Source organism: Chiloscyllium plagiosum, unplaced genomic scaffold (genome assembly GCF_037043375.1).
Source record: "Chiloscyllium plagiosum isolate Xiang-an unplaced genomic scaffold, Cpla_swu_hap1 HiC_scaffold_6, whole genome shotgun sequence".
Taxonomy (NCBI): domain Eukaryota; kingdom Metazoa; phylum Chordata; class Chondrichthyes; order Orectolobiformes; family Hemiscylliidae; genus Chiloscyllium; species Chiloscyllium plagiosum.
In genome coordinates this window covers 74,462,378-74,482,048 of record NW_028270144.1, presented here as the reverse complement: position 1 = coordinate 74,482,048, position 19,671 = coordinate 74,462,378, and the positions used below count along the sequence as shown (strand labels likewise).

The window sequence follows — 19,671 nt, the reverse complement described above, 5'->3', positions numbered from 1 at the left end:
TTATCCCACCACTGTCAATATTCATGAAGCAGTAGATGGGGAGTGTTGGCAGATAGGGAACTTGACGGCTTCCAGGCTTCAAAGGCATTCAGTGAATGACGAAGGGATCCAGCATCACGGCGGCTCAGTGGTCAGCGCAGCTGCCTCACAGCGCCAGGGACCCGGATTTGATTCCAGGATCAGGTGACTGTCTGTGTGGAGCTTACACATTCTCCCAGTGTCTGCATGGGTTTCCTCTGCTGCTCCGGTTTCTTCCCACAATCCAAAGATGTGCAGGTTAGGTGAATTGGCCATGCTAACTTCCCATGGTGTTCAGGGATGTGTAGGTTAGGTGCATTAGTCAGGGGTAATATATGATAATAGGGTAAGTGAATGGGTCTGGGTGGGTTTACTTCAGATGGTCGATGTGGACTTGTTGGGCTGAAGGGCCTGTTTTCACACTGTAGGGCTCTATGATTCTATGATGATCAGCAAGTGGGCTGACTATTTTGGGCTTCCTCCCCAACCTCTCTTACAACTTCACCCCCAGCCAGTAATTCCATTGCTTTAAACCCCACCTACCCTCACTGGCCTATGGCCTGGGTTCCTTGTCAATCCTAGGCTTTTAGTGGGTGCATTGCCAGCAGCAGAGAGCTGTCAGCTTCAATCGGCTAGCAGCTCTCAGGGAGTAGAATTTCTACCTCCAGTTCGAAATCTGGCAGGAGATCCATACTGCCAGTTCAAGGCTGAGTTACGACGGGCAGGCATATATGTGGTGGAAAGACCAAAATCAGATGACCCATTATCTTACAGGGAAGCCTTGAAGGGCCAAATGGCCTACTCGTCCTCCAATTTCTATGTCTCTCATGGAAATTAGAGTTGTCTCAAATACAGCTATACTTTGAAAATATATCATCTCTTTCAGTTTCCAGAAGGGTGAGTGAGTTAGAGTGAGTGTGACAATGAGTTTGAGTGAGAGGGACAGATTGAGGGAGAGAGTTAGAGAGAGTGAGTGAATGAGTGAGTGGGTGAGAGTGAGAGAGCGCGAGTAAGTCTCAGACAGGTTTAGAGATGTCAACAATAGAATTATCCAACAGTCAAAAACCTGATACCAAAGGGGCTGGAAATCTGAAATGAAAACAGAAACCCTGGAAATATTCAGAAAGTCAGGCAGCATCTGTTCCAGACCTCATTCACCTTCTGGGTTGAAACATCTTTCCTCAAATCCCCTCTAAACATCCAGCATTTCACTGAAAATGTTTGTCTCCCCCTCAACTAAGTGGAACATCTGCTTTCTACCCACCCTGTCCATGATCCTCATAATTTTATACATGCCTATCACTGCCCCTTCAACCTTCACTGCTCCAAAGAGAAATCTGTTCTGTTCCAAAAAAGGCTGAACATTGGCCTTCCCGTGAACTCCGCCAAGAGCAAGCATGTGAGGATAGAGTCAGCATCAACATCATTGGTCAGCTGATGATGACCTCACTGTGCAAGGAATGTGATGATGTCATTGGTTCATGAATAGACATTTCCTGCATCTGTCCTTTCATAGCCAGATATATCCAGGCCATTTTAACATGAACACTAACCTCACCATGCCTACAACTGTGCACTACTAAAGTAGTCTCTAGCACATTCCACCTTCACAATGGCAGGGCTTAAAGGAAATTTAACAGCCTGTGTGGCATCCTTGACAGATATCTCATTCCAGTACTGTGGCCTCATCCTAAAGTCTTAAAAGAAGAAATAAGTGTTTTTCCTATTGATTCATGGGATGTAGGCATTGTTGGCTGGACCTGCATTTATCGCCCATTCTCAATTGCTCTGACCACTGCAGTTAATTTGGTGTAAATACACTCAAAATGTCAATAAGGGAGGGAGTTCCAGGATTTTGACCCAGTGACACTGAAGGAATGGCAATATATTTCAAAATCAAGAAGGCGAATGACACAGAGGGAAACTCACAGGTGGTGGTGTTCCCATATATCTGCTGTCCTTCTCCTCCTAGGTGGTAGTGCCTGTGGGTCTGCAAAGTGCTGTCTAAGTGGTCTTGGTGAATTTCTGCAGTGCATTTTGTAAATGCTACACATTGCAGCGACTGATCATCATTGGCAAAGGAAGAAAACGTTTGGTGGTGACTATCAATGGGTGACTTTGGCTTGAATGGTCTCAAGCTTGTTGTCGGAGCTGCACTCATCCAGGCAAGTGGGGATTAATCCAACACACTTCTGACTTAGACCTTGTAGTTGGTGGACAGGCTTATATGGTTATGTCATGTATGGCTAAACACACAAAGCCAGGGAGTAACAGCTGTGGACTTATGGCAGGAGGTTTGGCAGAAGAAAACATCCAACAGAAACTATTCATCATAGAAAAGGATTGTGGTTTAAAGGCTGTGAGGTTTCTTGCCTCAATTACCTTCCCAGACAGTGCATTCCAAACCTCATCCACCCTCTGGGTTGAAAACTCTTTCCTCAAATCCCCTATCAACATCCTGCATTTCACTGAAAATGTTTGTCTCCCCCTCAACTAAGTGGAACATCTGCTTTCTACCCACCCTGTCCATGATCCTCATAATTTTATAAATGCCTATCACTGCCCCTTCAACTTTCACTGCTGCAAAGAAAATAATCCGAATTTATCCAGCCTTTCTCCATAGCGAGAATGCTCTATCACAGGCAACATCCTTTTGAATCTCTTCTGCAAGCCCTCCAGTGCAATCACATCCTTCCTACAGTGTTGTGTACCTGTATACTCACTTCCTGTGGTTCCTGTATAAGGACATCCATATCCCTCTGTACCTCAGAGTACTCTTGCCATTTAAACAATATAGTACCTTTCTTGTCTTCCTGCCAGAGGAGACATTTTCCGACATTAAATTCTATGTTCCAAATTTTTGACCACTTGTTTAACTTATCCATCTTCTCTCTTTGCAGATTCTTTACTTCTTCTTCATAATTTATTTTCTTAACTATCTTTTTGTCATCAGAAAACTTAGACCAATACAATTGGTTTCTTCATCCAAACAATAATCATTAACATAATTCTGAATAGTCGAGTCCCCATTATTGATCCCTTTATGCATCTTGTCAAGCCAAAAGTAACCTACTCTCCATCCTGTTAGCTAACCAATTCCCTGTCCATGTTATTACATCATTTGCGACCCATATTATCACCTTAGTCTGTTTACCATGACCTTTGCAAAGTAACCTTTGATATGTTACCTTGTCAAATCAATTCTGGAAATCTAGGTAGCCTGACGAAGGAGCAGCACTCCAAAAGCTTGTACTTCCAAATACACCTTTGGACTATAACCTGGTATTGTGTGATTTTTAACGTCATACTACTGAAATAAATACTACTGCTCCTGTGTGTCTGAGATGAAGGGAGCGCATGTTGAAGGTAGTGGATGTGGTGCTAATCGATGGGCTGCTTTCTTCTGGATGATTTAGTCCCTAATGGGTGTTGTTGGAGCTGCACCTATCCAGGTAAGTGGGGATTACTCCATCACATTTCTGACTTTTTCTGTAGAAGATGGATAGGCTTTGAGGAGTCAACGGGAGAATTATCTGCTGTAGAATTCCCAGCCTCAGGCTGCTGTCATAGACATTGTATTTATATGACTGTTCCATTTCAGATTCTGGTCATTTATGTTGGTAGTTGGAGACTCTCTAATGATAATGCCATTGGATGTCAAAGGATGGTGGTTAAATTCTCCCTTGCTGAAGATGGTCACTGCCATCACTTGTGCACATTGAATGTTACTTGCCTCTTATTCACCCAAAACCTTAATATTGTCCATCTCTTGTCACATTTTAATCAATTGTTGATCAATTTTGCATTTTGACCATGCATTGAATACCAGTAAATCAGCAGAGGAAAGGTGTTGGAGCCATACTTCAGATGCAGCAACTAGGACTGGTAAGTAAAGGTTTATTTTGCAATGGAGCTGTGAATACATAAGGACGTGTGGAGGGAATAATCACAGGAAGGTCTTATTTTTGAGAGTCTAGTGTATTACTATGGTAAAGTGTAAAGATACTTTGAGACAGATCTTCTGTTCTTTTTGATTAATGTTGTTCACATTCTGGTTAAGGATAAGTTATTCTCTTCCTCCACTTATGCTATGCTTAGTCCAAGCTATTTTGCAAAGTATTGCTGAAGCTAATGGCCATCTAGGAGTCCTTTACTGATCACTATTACAGTACTCCCACCCCCAACCTCTCAATGCATGTGAAGCACTGCTTTCTATAGTGTATTCCAATACAGTTCTTCTAGCAGTGTGCACATTAGTACTATTGTGACTCACTGGTAGTCATGGTTCCTGGAGACATGTCAACAAACATAGCTCCAGTGTGTAGTCTTGGTGACCAAGCCACCAACCTTGCATTCTTCTTTATGCCTCGAATAATGGACCAGTCACTCCATATCTACACTGGAGTTTGAATGAAGATCAGTTTGCAGCATATGGCTGGCACTACTCAGTCAAGGTTTACCTTGTGAAGTGTAGCTCCCAGAAACACAATTCCTTCGACAAATCCAAAAATGCTCTTTTGTTGACAAATACATTTTGGATAGAAACAATACCTACGGTACCTTGGCATAATCTCAACTTCTGGGCATCTTTCCTTTGTTTATTTGCAATCGTCTTTCTTCCAACTAGCAAACAGACAAACTCACTCAACTGGCTTACATTTTGCCCCGAGAGGAAATACTAGAACAAAACCAAAGCCACAGAATGACTCTCCGAGCCAATGGTGCCGACTGAAGGTAAAGATCAAGCCATGAATGATGCGCTGCCGTAAAAAAAACTGAGAAACAAAGAAGAATACACTGAAATTATTCATCTTGTTGGTGATGATAGATCCTAGCAAGTTTAGACATCCAACATGGAGATGGTATGTGTTGACATCAAAGACATTGGCTGTGACTTACCTATTCACAGGGAAACATAAACAATCCCCAGTACTACTCAAAAAAGAGCACAAGGGTTATCTCCATTACTCTGACCAATATGCAGCTTTCAACCAACATCAGTGAACCAAATGATCTGTAACAGATAACATTATCTGTGACAATGTAATTTGTGGAATATTGCAGTATAAATTTGGCAATTACATTTTCTATGCTACTAACAGACCAGTCTTCAAACACATGCCTTTAGCCGTGGTGCAATATGGGAGGTGTGATCATCGGAGGGGTTATCTGCGTTTTATTTGTTGTTGGCTGTGGGTAATACTGACTAGACTAGAATTTATTTGCCCATTCCTAAATGTTCTTGAAAAATAGGTGGTGAGCTGATTTTTAAACTGCTGTAATCCTTAGGTGTATGTAAACCGACTGTGCCAGTAGCAAAAGGATTCTAGGATACTGAGCCAGTAACAGTAAAGGAAAGGTTATGAAGTTCTAGGTCAGGATGGTGTGTGGCTCAAAGAGTAGCCTGCAGGTAGTGGCATTCTTGTGCATTTGCTGTCCTTGTCCTTCTAGATGTACAAGTCACATTGTGAAAGATGCTGTCTTATGAAAGATACACACTGTTGCCAATGTGCATCAGTAATGAGAGGAATGAATACTGAGGATGATGGCTGGGGTGCAAATCAAGTGGGTTGGTTTGTCCTGAGTGGTGTTGAAGCTGCATTCATCTAGGCAAGTACAGTTGGTTTTGCTATAACATGTGTTTTAGATTAGATTACTTACACTGTGGAAACAGGCCCTTCAGCCCAACAAGTCCACACCAACCCACTGAAGCGCAGCCCACCCAGACCTATTCCCCTACATTTACCCCTTCACCTAACACTACGGGCAATCTAACATGGCTAATTCACCTAACCTCCACATTTTTGGACTGTGGGAGGAAACCGGAGCACCCGGAGGAAACGCACGCAGACATGGGGAGAATGTGCCCATGGCGGGAATTGAACCTGGGTCTCTGGCTCTGTGCAGCATGAGTACTAACCACTGTGCCACCATGCCGCCCATGTTTCTTCTAAAGTCAATGCGAATTGACTTTAACACAATTAAAGAATTTAGACTGTTATTTGTAGAACTTTCCTTACCTGTATTGGCTGCAATGCAATTCTAGCCCCATTAATTAAAATAGTGCGGCTACTGTGTGATTTTCTTATAATGTGAGAATGGAATTATTGCATTATATCATTATATCAGAAGCGACTGTATAGAGGAATAAATCATACTTCTGATTTCTGCTTGGTAAGAGGTGGACAGGCATTGTTGTTTCATAAGGTGAACTACTTGCTACAGAATTTCTAACCTCTGACCTACTCCTGCAGCCAATAATATATGCAAGTTTTTGATAGTTGTACATTACAAGAAGAATTTTGCTTCTTTGAAAAACATAAATAAGAATGTTGCAGATTTTCAACTAGGAAATCTTGTACGTCATTTCATCCTGTTAAATAAAAAAAATTATTCTGCTCTCATCAAGAACATCCCACAGAAAATCTCAGTATACTCAGAGAATATAGAATCCCTACAGTGTATGAGCACATCATTTGGCCCATCAAGTCCATGCCGAGCCTCCAAACAGCATTCCACTCAGACCCCTACCCTTAACCTATAACCCTACATTTCCCATGGCTAATCCACCTAGCCTGCACATATCCAGATACTATGGGCAATTTAGCATGATCAACCCACCTAACCTGCACATCTGTGGGAGGAAACCCAAGCAACACGGGGAGAATTTGCAAACTCCACACAGACAGTTGCCCAAGAGTGGAATTGAACCAGATTCCTTGGCGCAGTGAGGCAGCAGTGCTAACCAACGAACCATTGTGTCGCCCCTGTGTCAACATCAGAATTTTTTTGAATATTCCTGAATATACTAGTAATGTACATGGTATTTTTGAATATTCCTGAATATACTAGCAATGTACATGGTATTTTTAAATTGCAAACTGTTTACATGTGACAATACTTACTGAGCCTGAAGGACCAATGCAATTATACCAGCTGCCATTGGAGCTGCGCTTGAAGTGCCTTTGAAGGTTTTGGTGCATTCATTGTCAAGTTCAGTTGTTACCTGTTGAAAACAAAGTAATTGCATATACTGTTGGAGCTCCAATTAGTTCCCACCCACATATTGCATCAATATTGAGTAAAAGGAAACTATAAAAAAATCATAAGAGGTATTCATGAAACAAAGTGTGAAATATTAAATTCAATGATTCAAAATAGGAATTGATGCATGCTGGTTATTATGTGTGAAGCATAACCTTTATTCTGACCCTGATGTAAAGTAAAAACAATGCTTAACTCTTTGTTGGCTGTGCCAGCATTTCAGCTTATGTTTTGATTTGGAGATTGTTGACAGATGCTACATAATAATAAAGCAATTAATGCAGAAACTCAGCAGTTCTGGCAGCACCTGTGGAGAGAAAGCAGAGTCCACGTTCCGAGGCCAGTGACCCTTCTTCAGAACTGATAGTGGCTAGGAAAAGGGGGTATATATGCTGAAAACCGGTGATGGGAAAGTGGGAAGGAGTGATCCGCTGGGAAGAGATGGCACCCAGATAGAACGATAGTTAAGGAAACATTTCAACAGCTCATTTCTTGCTTATGTACCCTGCAGTCTCAGGACTCAATACTGACTTCAGTAATTTTAGAACCAGAACACCTCTTTTTTGTCCTTTAGCTACCCCAACACTGTAGGACCTGTCATGACACGGGCTGTTTTAATCACAGCCAGCCCATTTTTATGTATTTATGGCCCCTATTATCAATTTTTCTTTCTCCATTCTGATTTTAAAAACATATTTCCACTATCCGCAGTGTTTTGCTTTTATTAAACTCCAATAACTTGATCAATAGTATCTCTTCAAAAGGATAACGTGTAAGTCTCAGCTTGACTCAATCAAACCTACTCTTGTCATCTGAGTGAGCTTGTAAATTGCAGTTTCTTTTCATGACTTGAACATTTGAATGAGAAGTAGGAGTAAGCCCTTTGAGCATTCTTTGCCATTCAATACCATTAATGGCTGATCTGATTGTGACCTCAACTCCTCACATTTACCATGTTAACTTTTAACTCCTTTGTTTGTTCAAGAATCAGTGTACCGCTTACCTAAAAATATTCAAAGAGTCTACCTTCACTCCTCTCTGAGGGAGTTCCAAAGACACTCACTCCTCCAATAGAAACATTTTTCCATGTAGAAAATCCCTTATTTTTAAACTCTGTCCCATTGTGCTCAACTGTCTCATGAGAGGAATCATGTTTTCAGCATTCATACTGTAAAATCCTCTCAGGACCAATACGTCTCAATAAGATCAGCTTTAATTCTTCTAAACTCCAATAGATACAAGCTCAGCCTGTTCAACCTTTCCTCATGAAATAATTCCCCCATCCCAGGTACCCAGGTAATGGCAGATAAGTCCCCTGACCCTGATAGTTTGCACCTTAGGATCCTGAGAAAGAGCTACAGGAATAGTGGATGAATCGGTTGTAATTTTCCAAAAGTCTTTGGATTTTGAAGAAGTATCAGAAGATTGGAATAGATGCAAATGTGACACTCCTATTTAGAAAGGGAAGGAGGCAAAACGCAGCTAACTATAGACTGATTAGACTAACTCCATTGTTGGAAAACTATTGGAATTAATGACTCAGGAAATAATGGCAGAATATTTGGAAAGTCATGATCTAAACAAGCAAACTCAGCATGGTTTTGTGCCAGGGAAATAGGTCTGACTAGTTTATTAAACTTTTTTGAGGCTGAACTAAAGTAGAGAACCAGCAGATGTATTGCATTTGAATTTCCAGAAAGTGTTCAATAAGGTACTTCACAAAAGGTTAAGTTATAAGATAAGAGCCCACAGTAGGTAGTACTGGAGGTGGTACATTGACACGGATAGAAAGTTGGAGAAAGTGAGAACTGCAGATGCTGGAGATCAGAGCTTAAAAATGTGTTGCTGGAAAAGCGCCGCAGGTCAGGCAGCATCAAAGGAGCAGGAGAATCGACGTTTCGGGCATAAGCCTGAAGAAGGGCTTATGCCCGAAACGTCGATTCTCCTGTTCCTTTGATGCTGCCTGACCCGCTGCACATGGATAGAAAGTTGGCTGATGGCAGGCTACGGCAATTCGAGATAAGGGGTTCTTTTTCAGGTGGATAACTTGTGACCAGTTGAGTTCGAAAGGATCAGTGTTGGAGTTGTAACTATTTATGATATATGTTAATGATCTGGAGAAAGGAAGCAAATGTACTGTAGCCACAATTGCAGATCATACAAAAGTAGGTGAAAAGGCAAGTTATGTGACGGATACAAACAGTTTACAAAGAGATTGTGACTAGTTATGGAAGTGGGCAAAACGTTGGCAAATGGAGTATTCAACGAATGTAATGAGGTCAGCTAGGTGACATCATAGAATATGAGTTCTCTGATTGGACTATTAAGCTGGTCCAATCAGGAAGCCCTGCCTGACAGATATAAACCGGAAGGTTCCCTACCCTCCCCTTCACTGTTTTGATCACACCCGGGTGTTTTCCTATCTTCCTGGTGGTGGAAATTGAATAAAAAAAGAAAAAAAAACAAAAAAGAGGTGTGCTTGCCCTTTGAGGTGAAGGGCAGTGTTTGTCACTGGCCACCCGGGTGTTTTCCTATCTTCCTGGTGGTGGAATTTGAATAAAGATTTGTGCACTTTGTGTCTTCCACTGTGTCTCACACCTGCACACACACACCATGGGTGCTGGGGATAAAATAAGCACTACCACACTTAGGCGGTAGTGTGGGGGTTAAAAGAAAAAAATAATAAAAAAAAAGAAAAAAGAAAAAAGAAAAAAAAAGAAAAAAATAGGGATTCACACAGCATTGCCCTTTGATAAAAAAAAATAAACCGGAAGGTTCCCTACCCTCCCCTTCACTGTTTTGATCACACCCGGGTGTTTTCCTATCTTCCTGGTGGTGGAAATTGAATAAAAAAAGAAAAAAAAACAAAAAAGAGGTGTGCTTGCCCTTTGATGTGAAGGGCAGTGTTTGTCACTGGCCACCCGGGTGTTTTCCTATCTTCCTGGTGGTGGAAATTGAATAAAGATTGGTGCACTTTGTGTCTTCCACTGTGTCTCACACCTGCACACACACACCATGAGTGCTGGGGATAAAATAAGCACTACCGCACTTAGGTGGTAGTGTGAGGGTTAAAAAAGAAGAAAAAAAGGAAAAAAAAAACAGGTGTGCTTGCCCTTTGAGGTGAAGGGCAGTGTTTGTCACTGGCCACTGCCCGAAACGTCGATTCTCCTGCTCCTTTGATGCTGCCTGACCTGCGGCGCTTTTCCAGCAACACATTTTTAAGCTCTGATCTCCAGCATCTGCAGTTCTCACTTTCTCCAACTTTCTATCCGTGTCAATGTACCACCTCCAGTACTACCTACTGTGGGCTCTTATCTTATAACTTAACCTTTTGTGAAGTACCTTATTGAACACTTTCTGGAAATTCAAATGCAATACATCTGCTGGTTCTCTACTTTAGTTCAGCCTCAAAAAAGTTTAATAAACTAGTCAGACCTATTTGCCTATTGTAAAAAAAAAAGAGAAAGAAAGAAAAAATAAATAAATAAATAAACCGGAAGGTGGGTAGGGGTGGGCTGCCTTAGAGTGGTCGGAAGGTGGGAGGAGTGGGGGCTTGCTGGGTCTGTGTTGTCTGCACTTTTTTGTATGTAACAGTACTGTGTAATGTACAACTGTCATTGCTGTTGTCTCTTTATATCTTTATGTGAAACTGGGATTTGAGGTTTGTCCCCAACTCCCTGTAAACTGTTTGAACGGTAGGGTTTGGGGCCTGGCTTTGCTGCTCCTCTCCCTTGTAAAATTGCTGTCTCTTGTATGCAGCTGTAAATGTAACTGTTTGTTGTAAACTGTTTTGTAATTTGTTTAACAAAATAAAAAAAAACAGGAGGGGGTAGGGGCGGGCTGCCTTAGAGTGGTCGGAAGGTGGGAGGGGCGGGGGTTTGCTGGGTCTGTATTGTCTGCACTCTTTTATGTAACTGGACTGTCTTATGTACAAATGTCATTGTTGATGTCTCTTTATATTTTAAATGTGAAACTGGGATTTGAGGTTTGAACGGTAGGGTTTGGGGCCTGGCTTTGCTGCTCCTCTCCCTTGTAAAATTGCTGTCTCTTGTATGCAGCTGTAAATGTAACTGTTTGTTGGAAACTGTTTTTGTAATTTGTTTAATTAAATAAAAAATAAAATAAACAGGAGTGATCCACCGGGCGGTGGGATCCCCAGTGGAGGGGTCTCTTCGCAGGAGTCCTCCCCTTTTCTCTCGGGGATCTGGGGTGGAGAGTGCTGCATGCAGCGGTCCCCTGCAACCGCAGATTGTGGTGGTTCACGGACTCCCAACCCAACTGCTTGTTCTGTGGCGCTGTGGAGTCTGTGGACCACGTGTATATCGGGTGTGGGCATTTGCACTCCCTTTTTGATTTTCTTAAAAACGTCCTCCTCTGCTTTTGGTTGCACTTCAGTCCCACGCTCTTGATCTTCGGGCACGCGGGATGGAGGAGGGAGGGCAGGTCTGAAGACCTCCTCGTGGGTCTGCTCCTGGGCCTGGCCAAACAGGTCCAGGCAGCAGGATATGGAGGGGGCCGTTAGGGCCAACTGCCTGCCCCTCTTCTGCGGTTACGTTAAGGCCCGGGTGTCCTTGGAGAAGGAGCCGCGGTCTCCACCAACACCCTGGAGTTGTTCAGGGAGAGGTGGGTGCCGCAGGGAGTGGAGTGCATTATTTCCCCCCCCAACTCTATTTTGATTTAATCCCTGACAAATAAGCACTACCGCAGTTAGGTGGTAGTGTGGGCGTTTAAAAAAAAAACAAGAGTTCAAAGATTCTGTTTACTGTAAAAAAAAAAGACAGGAGTGACCCACCAGGCGGTAGGATCCCCAATGGAGGGCTCTCTACGTCAGAGTCCTACTCCTTTCTCTCGGGGATCTGGGGTGGAGGGTGCTGCACGCAGCAGTCCCCTGCAACCGCAGGTTGTGGTGGTTCACAGACTCCCAGCCCAACTACTTGTTCTGTGGCGCTGTGGAGTCAGTGGACCAGGTATATATTGGGTATGGGTGCTTGCACTCCCTTTTTGATTTTCTTAAAAACCTTATCCTCTGTTTTTGGTTGCATTCAGTCCCATGCTCCTGATGTTTGGGCCCCTGGTACGGAGGGGGGAGGGCAGGTCCGGGCAGGTCTGTTCTTGGACCTCGCCAAACTGGCCATAAACAAGTCCAGGCAGCGGACCATGGAGGGAGTCATTAGAGTCAATTACCTGCCCCTCTTCCGCGGTTATGTCATAGCCTGGGTGTCCCTGGAGAAGGCGTCCACCAACACCCTCGAGATCTTCAAGGAAAGGTGGACACCGCAGGGAGTGGAGTGTATTATTTCCCCCCCAACTCTATTTTGATTTAATCCCTGCCCTCCCTTCACTGTTTGATCTTGCAGCATTGCCCTTTGAGAAGGGCACTGCTTGTCACTGGCCACTCAGGTGTCACTTCCTTTCTTTCTGGTGCCGGTATATAAATAAAGATTTACACACTTGTAAAGAAAAAGAAGAAAAAATAACAAACAGGAATGATGTATGGGCCCAGTGGCGCGGTGGATAATGCGTCTGACTGCGGATCAGGACACCATCAGTTTAACTCCAAGGGATTTGAGGTGAGTCCTCATTTCCCTGAAGACTGGTTGAACGGTAGGGTTTGGGGCCTGGCTTTGCCACTCCTCTCCCATGTAAATTGCTGTTTCTCTGTATACAGCTGTTAATATTAATTGTTTTGTGAACTGTATTGATTAGTAAAATAAAAAAGAAAGGAGTATCACATGTTCTGCTCACACTGAGAGAGCTGGTTCAGTGTCAAGGACACTCCCCGTGTTTAAAAAAAAAGGGGTGACTTGGTGACAAGATATTGGCCTCTGTGGAATTAATAGAGTGTAATGTAGGAAAATGAGAAGTTGTTCGTTTTGGAAGAGAGAACAAAAGAAGAATATTATTTAAATGGAGAAAAGCTGCAGAAGGCTCCAACACAGAAAGACTTGGGGGTTACTTGTGCATGAATCACAGAAAGGAAACACACATGTACAGCAGATAATGAGGAAGACTAATGGAATGTTGGTCCTTATTTCAATGGTGTTGAAGAATAAGAGCAGGGAAGTCTTACAAGATGCTGGCGAGCACACCTGGAGTACCAATAGCAGTTGTTATCTCCTTATTGAAAGAAATGTGTTATTTGATTGGAGGCAGATCACAGAAAGTTCACTAGGATGATCCCCAGTACAGAGGGACACTCTTATTAGTAAAGGTTAAAACAGTTGGGGACTCATTGGAATTTAGAAGAATGAGAGGGAATCTCATTGCAACATACAGGATTCTTAAGGGGCTTGACAGGGGTAAATATCAAAAAGATGACTCCCCTTATGGGAAAGTTGAGGACCAGAAGGCATTGTGTCACAATTAAGGGGCATCAATTTAAGACTGAGATGAGGAGGAATTTCTTCTCTCAGAGGATGACAGCCTTTGGAAATCCTTGCCTCAGAGAGCTGTGGAGGCAGAGTCCTTGTGTATATTTAAGGTTGAGACAGTTAGATTCTTGTAAATCAAAGATGATGGAGGAAGGATGAAAAAATGGACATTAAACGTGTCAGTTCAACGGTGATTCTATTGAATAGGACAGCAGGCTTGTGGGGCTGAATGGCCTATTTCTATTTCTATAATCTTCTGGCCTCAGTCCAGTGAGCCTCATTTGAACAGCTTCTAATGCATTATCAGGTGTGCCCGAGAACTCTGTGGGAAGCTAGAGAAGTGATTGCTGGGCCTCTTGCTGAGATATTTGTATCATCGATAGTCACAGGTGAAGTGCCGGAAGACTGGAGGTTGGCAAACGTGGTGCCACTGTTTAAGAAGGGTGGTAAGGACAAGCCAGGGAACTATAGACCAGTGAGCCTGACCTCGGTGGTGGGCAAGTTGTTGGAGGGAATCCTGAGGGACAGGATGTACATGTATTTGGAAAGGCAAGGACTGATTCGGGATAGTCAACGTGGCTTTTTGCGTGGGAAATCATGTCTCGCAAACTTGATTGAGTTTGTTGAAGAAGTAACAAAGAAGATTGATGAGGGCAGAGCAGTAGACTTCAGTAAGGCGTTCGACAAGGTTCCCCATGGGGGACTGATTAGCAAGGTTAGATCTCATGGATACAGGGAGAACTAGCCATTTGGATACAGAACTGGCTCAAAGGTAGAAGACAGAGGGTGGTGATGGAGGGTTGTTTTTCAGTCTGGAGGCCTGTGACCAGTGGAGTGCCACAAGGATCGGTGCTGGGCCCTCTAATTTTTGTCACTTACATAAATGATTTGGATGCAAGCATAAGAGGTACAGTTAGTAAGTTTGCAGATGACACCAAAATTGGAGGTGTAGTGGACAGCAAAGAGGGTTACCTCAGATTACAACAGGATCTTGACCAGATGGGCCAATGGGCTGAGAAGTGGCAGATGGAGTTAAATTCAGCTAAATGCGAGGTGCTGCATTTTGGGAAAGCAAATCTTAGCAGGACTTATACACTTAATGGTAAGGTCCTAGGGAGTGTTGCTGAACAAAGAGACCTTGGAGTGCAGGTTCATAGCTCCTTGAAAGTGGAGTCGCAGGTAGATAAGATAGTAAAGAAGGCGTTTGGTATGCTTTCCTTTCTTGGTCAGAGTATTGAGTACAGGAGTCGGGAAGTCATGTTGCGGCTGTACAGGACATTAGTTAGGCCACTGTTGGAATATTGCGTGCAATTCTGGTCTCCTTCCTATCGGAAAGATATTGTGAAACTTGAAAGGGTTCAGAAAAGATTTACAAGGATGTTGCCAGGGTTGGAGAATTTGAGCTATAGGGAGAGACTGAACAGGCTGGGGCTGTTTTCCCTGGAGCGTCAGAGGCTGAGGGGTGACCTTATAGAGGTTTACAAAATTATGAGGGGCATGGATAGGATAAATAGGCAAAGTCTTTTCCCTGGGGTTGGGGAGTCCAGAACTAGAGGGCATAGGTTTAGGGTGAGAGGGGAAAGATATAAAAGAGACCTAAGGGGCAACATTTTCACGCAGAGGGTGGTACGTGTATAGAATGAGCTGCCAGAGGATGTGGTGGAGGTTGGTACAATTGCAACATTTAAGAGGCATTTGGATGGGTATATGAACAGGAAGGGTTTGGAGGGATATGGGCCGGGTGCTGGCAGATGGGACCAGCAAATTTAGCAACAATACGATGAGAGCTTTCATCCAACATATTATTCATTAAGATAAATTTTAAATAGTTGAATCCTCAGCATTGATCGCTCCAGAGTCATCTGCTCAACCCCAGAATGATCTATCTATGCTTAATCTCTATCTTGTTATCTAACCAATCCGCTACCAATGTTATTGCATAATTTGGGCTATCTGGTCAGCATGGATGGGTTGGACCAAAGGGTTTGTTTCTGTGCTCTACATCTCTACGACTCCATGAACCCTTATTTTGCATAGTAACTTTTAATGTGGTGAGGCACCTTGTCAAATGACTTCTGGAAATCTAGGTACAGTACATCCACAGGTTCCCTTTTATTCACACTGTTACACCAAAGATTGGAGGGCTGCACGTTTTTTTTTCACTGGTCATAATAAATTATACACTTAAGCAGATTAATTAACAGGTACTGGCGGTGTCATATTCAGTATGAAGAACAAGTCAGCCAGCTATCCTTAGTAGCCACACACGCAGACAACAAGCAACATGAATTGGACTGGGACAACACTACTATCATAGGGCAAGCCAGACAGAGAACAGCCAGGGAATTCCTAGAGGCATGGCATTCATCCACAAACTCCATCAACAAACACATCGACCTGGACCCAATATACCAACCACTACAGCGGACAGCTGAAACTGACAACCGGAAGCGGCAGGGACAGACCACTATAAACACCGGAGGAAACATCAAAGAAGCGCTTCGCAGGAGGCTCCCAAGCACTGATGATGTCGCCTAGCCAGGGGACGAAACGTTTGCAACAAAAACTTCCAGCTCGGCGAACAGAACCACAACAACGAGCACCCGAGCTACAAATCTTCGCACAAACTTTGAAATCAGCCAAGGCTCCTCACTATCGATAATTAGTTTATAACCAAGCAAATTTACAAAAACGCTGTAAAAATTATTGACAAATAATTTGATTGTATAAATGTATACATATATATCCTCATAAGAAATGAACACAGATATATATTCATGCCTGAGAAGAAACAAAGAGATGAAAACTCTGACCTTTAGAATACCTTGGCCAAGTAATAGTTAAATTTATGTTAAAAAAAAGATAAGCAACATATTGTCCCAAATGGTCTTCTGACGCCAAAGTTAATTTGCATACACATAACGTGCAATCTCTGGGGTATCTCACCATAAATGTAAGATATTACTAGCTGGCTAAAATCCCTTCACTCCAGACTGTAGGGTAGGTTGCAACAAATCCTCTCCAGGAATCTCCATGAGAGAAAATTGTAAAATCTTGTGGGTTTTCAGCTCTCACACTTTGCGAAGAGAAGTTGCAAAGAAATAGGGAGGAAGCAATGGCTGCTGCCCTTCAGGCGGTCTCAAATTCACTCTCATTGAGTTCAAAAATGCATCAGTGTATTCCCATTCTCAAACTGGGGTCATGTGACCTCTATCTGCATAACTATATGGCTACATCTGTTCCCCTACTCCTTACGGGTTGATGTCAACTCATTCCAACTTATTGCTGTGCACCCTGTGCCTTTTCCTGACCGAAATGTCCTCTGTTTAGAAGTTCAAGATATAAATAGTCATAAGAAGTAAAATTTGGAATCACATCTCTTCCAACTCACATTGAGCACTTCATTTCAGTTAGACAGTGCTGCATTGCTGGACATGGAACTTTTCAGATAGAATATTAAACTAAGGCACTAACTTACAATCAGGTTTGGGCTTAAAATACGTTGCTATATTAATCAAAGAAAAAGTTGTTGATATACTCTTCCAAAAAGCAGCTGATTTAATTAATTTATCATTGTGTACCCCATGGGTGAGATTGCCAGATGTGCAATCTATGCAAGAAGAGTGACTGAGGTTTGAATGGAATGAATTAGTTAGAAAATAAGTGTGTGCTGAGAATATGATATTGTATTATATAAAGTATTGAAAATGCAGATGTAGTGTCATTGTCATTGAGTCATATAACATGGAAACAGACCTTTTGGTCCAATCAGTCCATGCTGAGAATAATGTAAAATTAAACTCATCCCATCTGGCTGCAAACATTTCTAATTCATGTACTTATCCAATATCTTTTAAATGTTGTAACTTACCCAAATCCAACCACTTCATCAGGAGGTTCATTTCATCCATGAACTACTCTGTATTTAAAAAGTTGCCCCTCATGTCTTTTTAAATCTTTCTCCTTTCATCTTATAAATAGGTCTCCTAGTCTTGAAATCCCCCACTTATCTATTCCCCTCATGATTGTATATACTCTATTCACCATTCAACATTCAATGCTGCAGTGAAAGAAATCCCAGCCTATCCAGCCTCTCATTATGACTCAAACCATCCATTCCTGGCAACATGTAGTGTATATTTTCAGCTTAACAATAGCCTTCCTACAACAGGAAAACCAGAACTGGACACAATACTCCAGAAGGGGCTTCACCAATATCCTGTAGAACCTCAACATAATGTCCCAACTCCAATACTCAAAGGTCTGAACAGTAAAGGCAAGGATGCTCAACACCTTCTTAACCACTCCATCTACCTGTGACACACAAACTTTAAAGCATTATGTATTTGAATCTCAAGATTTCTCTGTTCTACAACACTACCCAAGGCTCTACTTTTAATTGTATAAGTTCTGCCCTTGTTTGTTTTACCAAAATGCAATATCTCCCATTTATCCAAGTTAAACTCCATCTGCCCACTCCTTAGCCCACTGATCCAAATAATCAAGTTTGTTTTTAGTTTTAGATAATCTTCTTCACTGTCCACTATACCACCAAATACTTACAGCATGCTACATATTTTTCTTTATTGGGGCTAAAAAAATACACAGCTCTATGAACAATTAGAGACTGAAATCCATCTCACAAAACAAAAGGTTGCAGCAATTCCACTATTGGTGGCATCCTGTTTGTACATGCAAAGACAAGATAAAACTAAACAAAGAACTGCGAAAGTTGGAGATCAGAAACAAACAAAAACTGAAATTGCTGGAGAAACTCTAAGTCTGGCAGTCTTTGTGGAGAGAAAAAGACTCAGTAAGTCTGGCAGCATCTGTGGAAAGAAAGCCAGACTTGCTAAGTCTATCCAGAAATTTCTGTTTTTGCATCTGCAGAGAGCTGGTGTAGCTTGAATAGGCTAGTGGCCTCCTTCCATGCCTTAATGACTTTATAAGCATACTGGTTGAATTCTTTTCCATTTCCAACTTTGACCTAATTTAGTTAATTTGAATTATGCCCTAATTCAAATGGGCATATTTCCTAACACCAGATAAATAGATGAGAGTTAAGCAATTAAGGCAACATGATACAGAAACAGACAAAATACATTAATAGGATGTGATCATGTTTTTTTTTGAGAAACCTTGCAACGAGCTTTGAATATAAGAGATACAAGTCCAGTACTTCTCAGATATTCTTAATGACATTTTAAATTCTAGTAAGTTTGTTGCGGACTTAACAGGATTTAGGAAATGTGCATTTTTAAAATTGACTCATAACTGATGCCAGGAACACTCATTTAACGAACTTAATACAAAGCAGGTCCCTGCAAGCAAAACAAAAATTGAAACGTAACAGTCAAGTCAGGTAGCCATTGAAATGGCATCACTGTAGGAAATGTGTATCCATGGTTCTTTAGCCTTGACAAGGAACCATTACAGACTCGGCAAGATGGCGGCAATTCTGTAGAACTGCTGTGGACAGCTCTGTCTAACAGCCAAAGCATACTGGTGTTTTTTTCTACCCTTGGCCAACTTATGTTGTGGAATTATTAGTTTAAAACCTTACAGAACATGTATTTGTTAATATTTGGGAGTGGGAAGGATGCCAAAGGGAAAAGGAGCAAGCAAACAGCAGCAGGGAGGACATACCAGAGACTGTAGCAGGAGGAGGAGCAGCCTCTCCAGAACCCCCTGGGGAGCTGACAGACTCACAGGAATTGGCTGTGGCGATGGAGAAACTTACCTTGAAAGTTGGGGCTGTGATTGAGGAGAATCATGGGGAGATTCGTGCCCAGGTCCAACCTATCACATCCATGCTGCAGAAGCACGAACAGGAGATCCAGGGCCTCTGGGAGAGGCTGGAGGAGGTGGAGGGTTGAACTAAGGCCTCGGAAGCTGCAATGGAGTCCTCATCCAGTCGGATCCAGGTGCTGGAGCGGGAGGCGCGGGCCTTGCAAAACCATATCAATGACCACAAAAATCGAGGTCGGAGGATAAATCTCCGAATTGTCGGGTTCCCTGAAGGTGAGGAAGTTGAGCAGCCAGTCAGCTTCTTTGAAAGCTGGCTACCAAAGTTTTTAGGCCTTCACATGGAGTCCAGCAGGCTACAGATTGAAAGGGCTTATCGGGTTACAGTGCACAGGTCAGGGCCGGTGCAGCACCCCCCCGCTCAGTCCTAGTGCACTTCCACTCATACAAGGACAAGCAAAAAGTCATAGAAGCTTCTAGATCCCTGGGAAAA

At 42.6% G+C, this 19,671-nt stretch overlaps 1 protein-coding gene across 1 annotated transcript in view; it reads right to left on the bottom strand.

The window, feature by feature from the left end:
• Positions 1–19,671, bottom strand: part of LOC122550661 (PC3-like endoprotease variant B) — an 889,929-nt gene that overhangs the window by 285,878 nt on the left and 584,380 nt on the right. Inside the window, exon 12 of the mRNA XM_043691743.2 lies at positions 6,924–7,024. Within this exon, the coding sequence (XP_043547678.1) occupies positions 6,924–7,024 (101 nt within the window). The remainder of the gene's footprint in view (positions 1–6,923; positions 7,025–19,671) is intronic.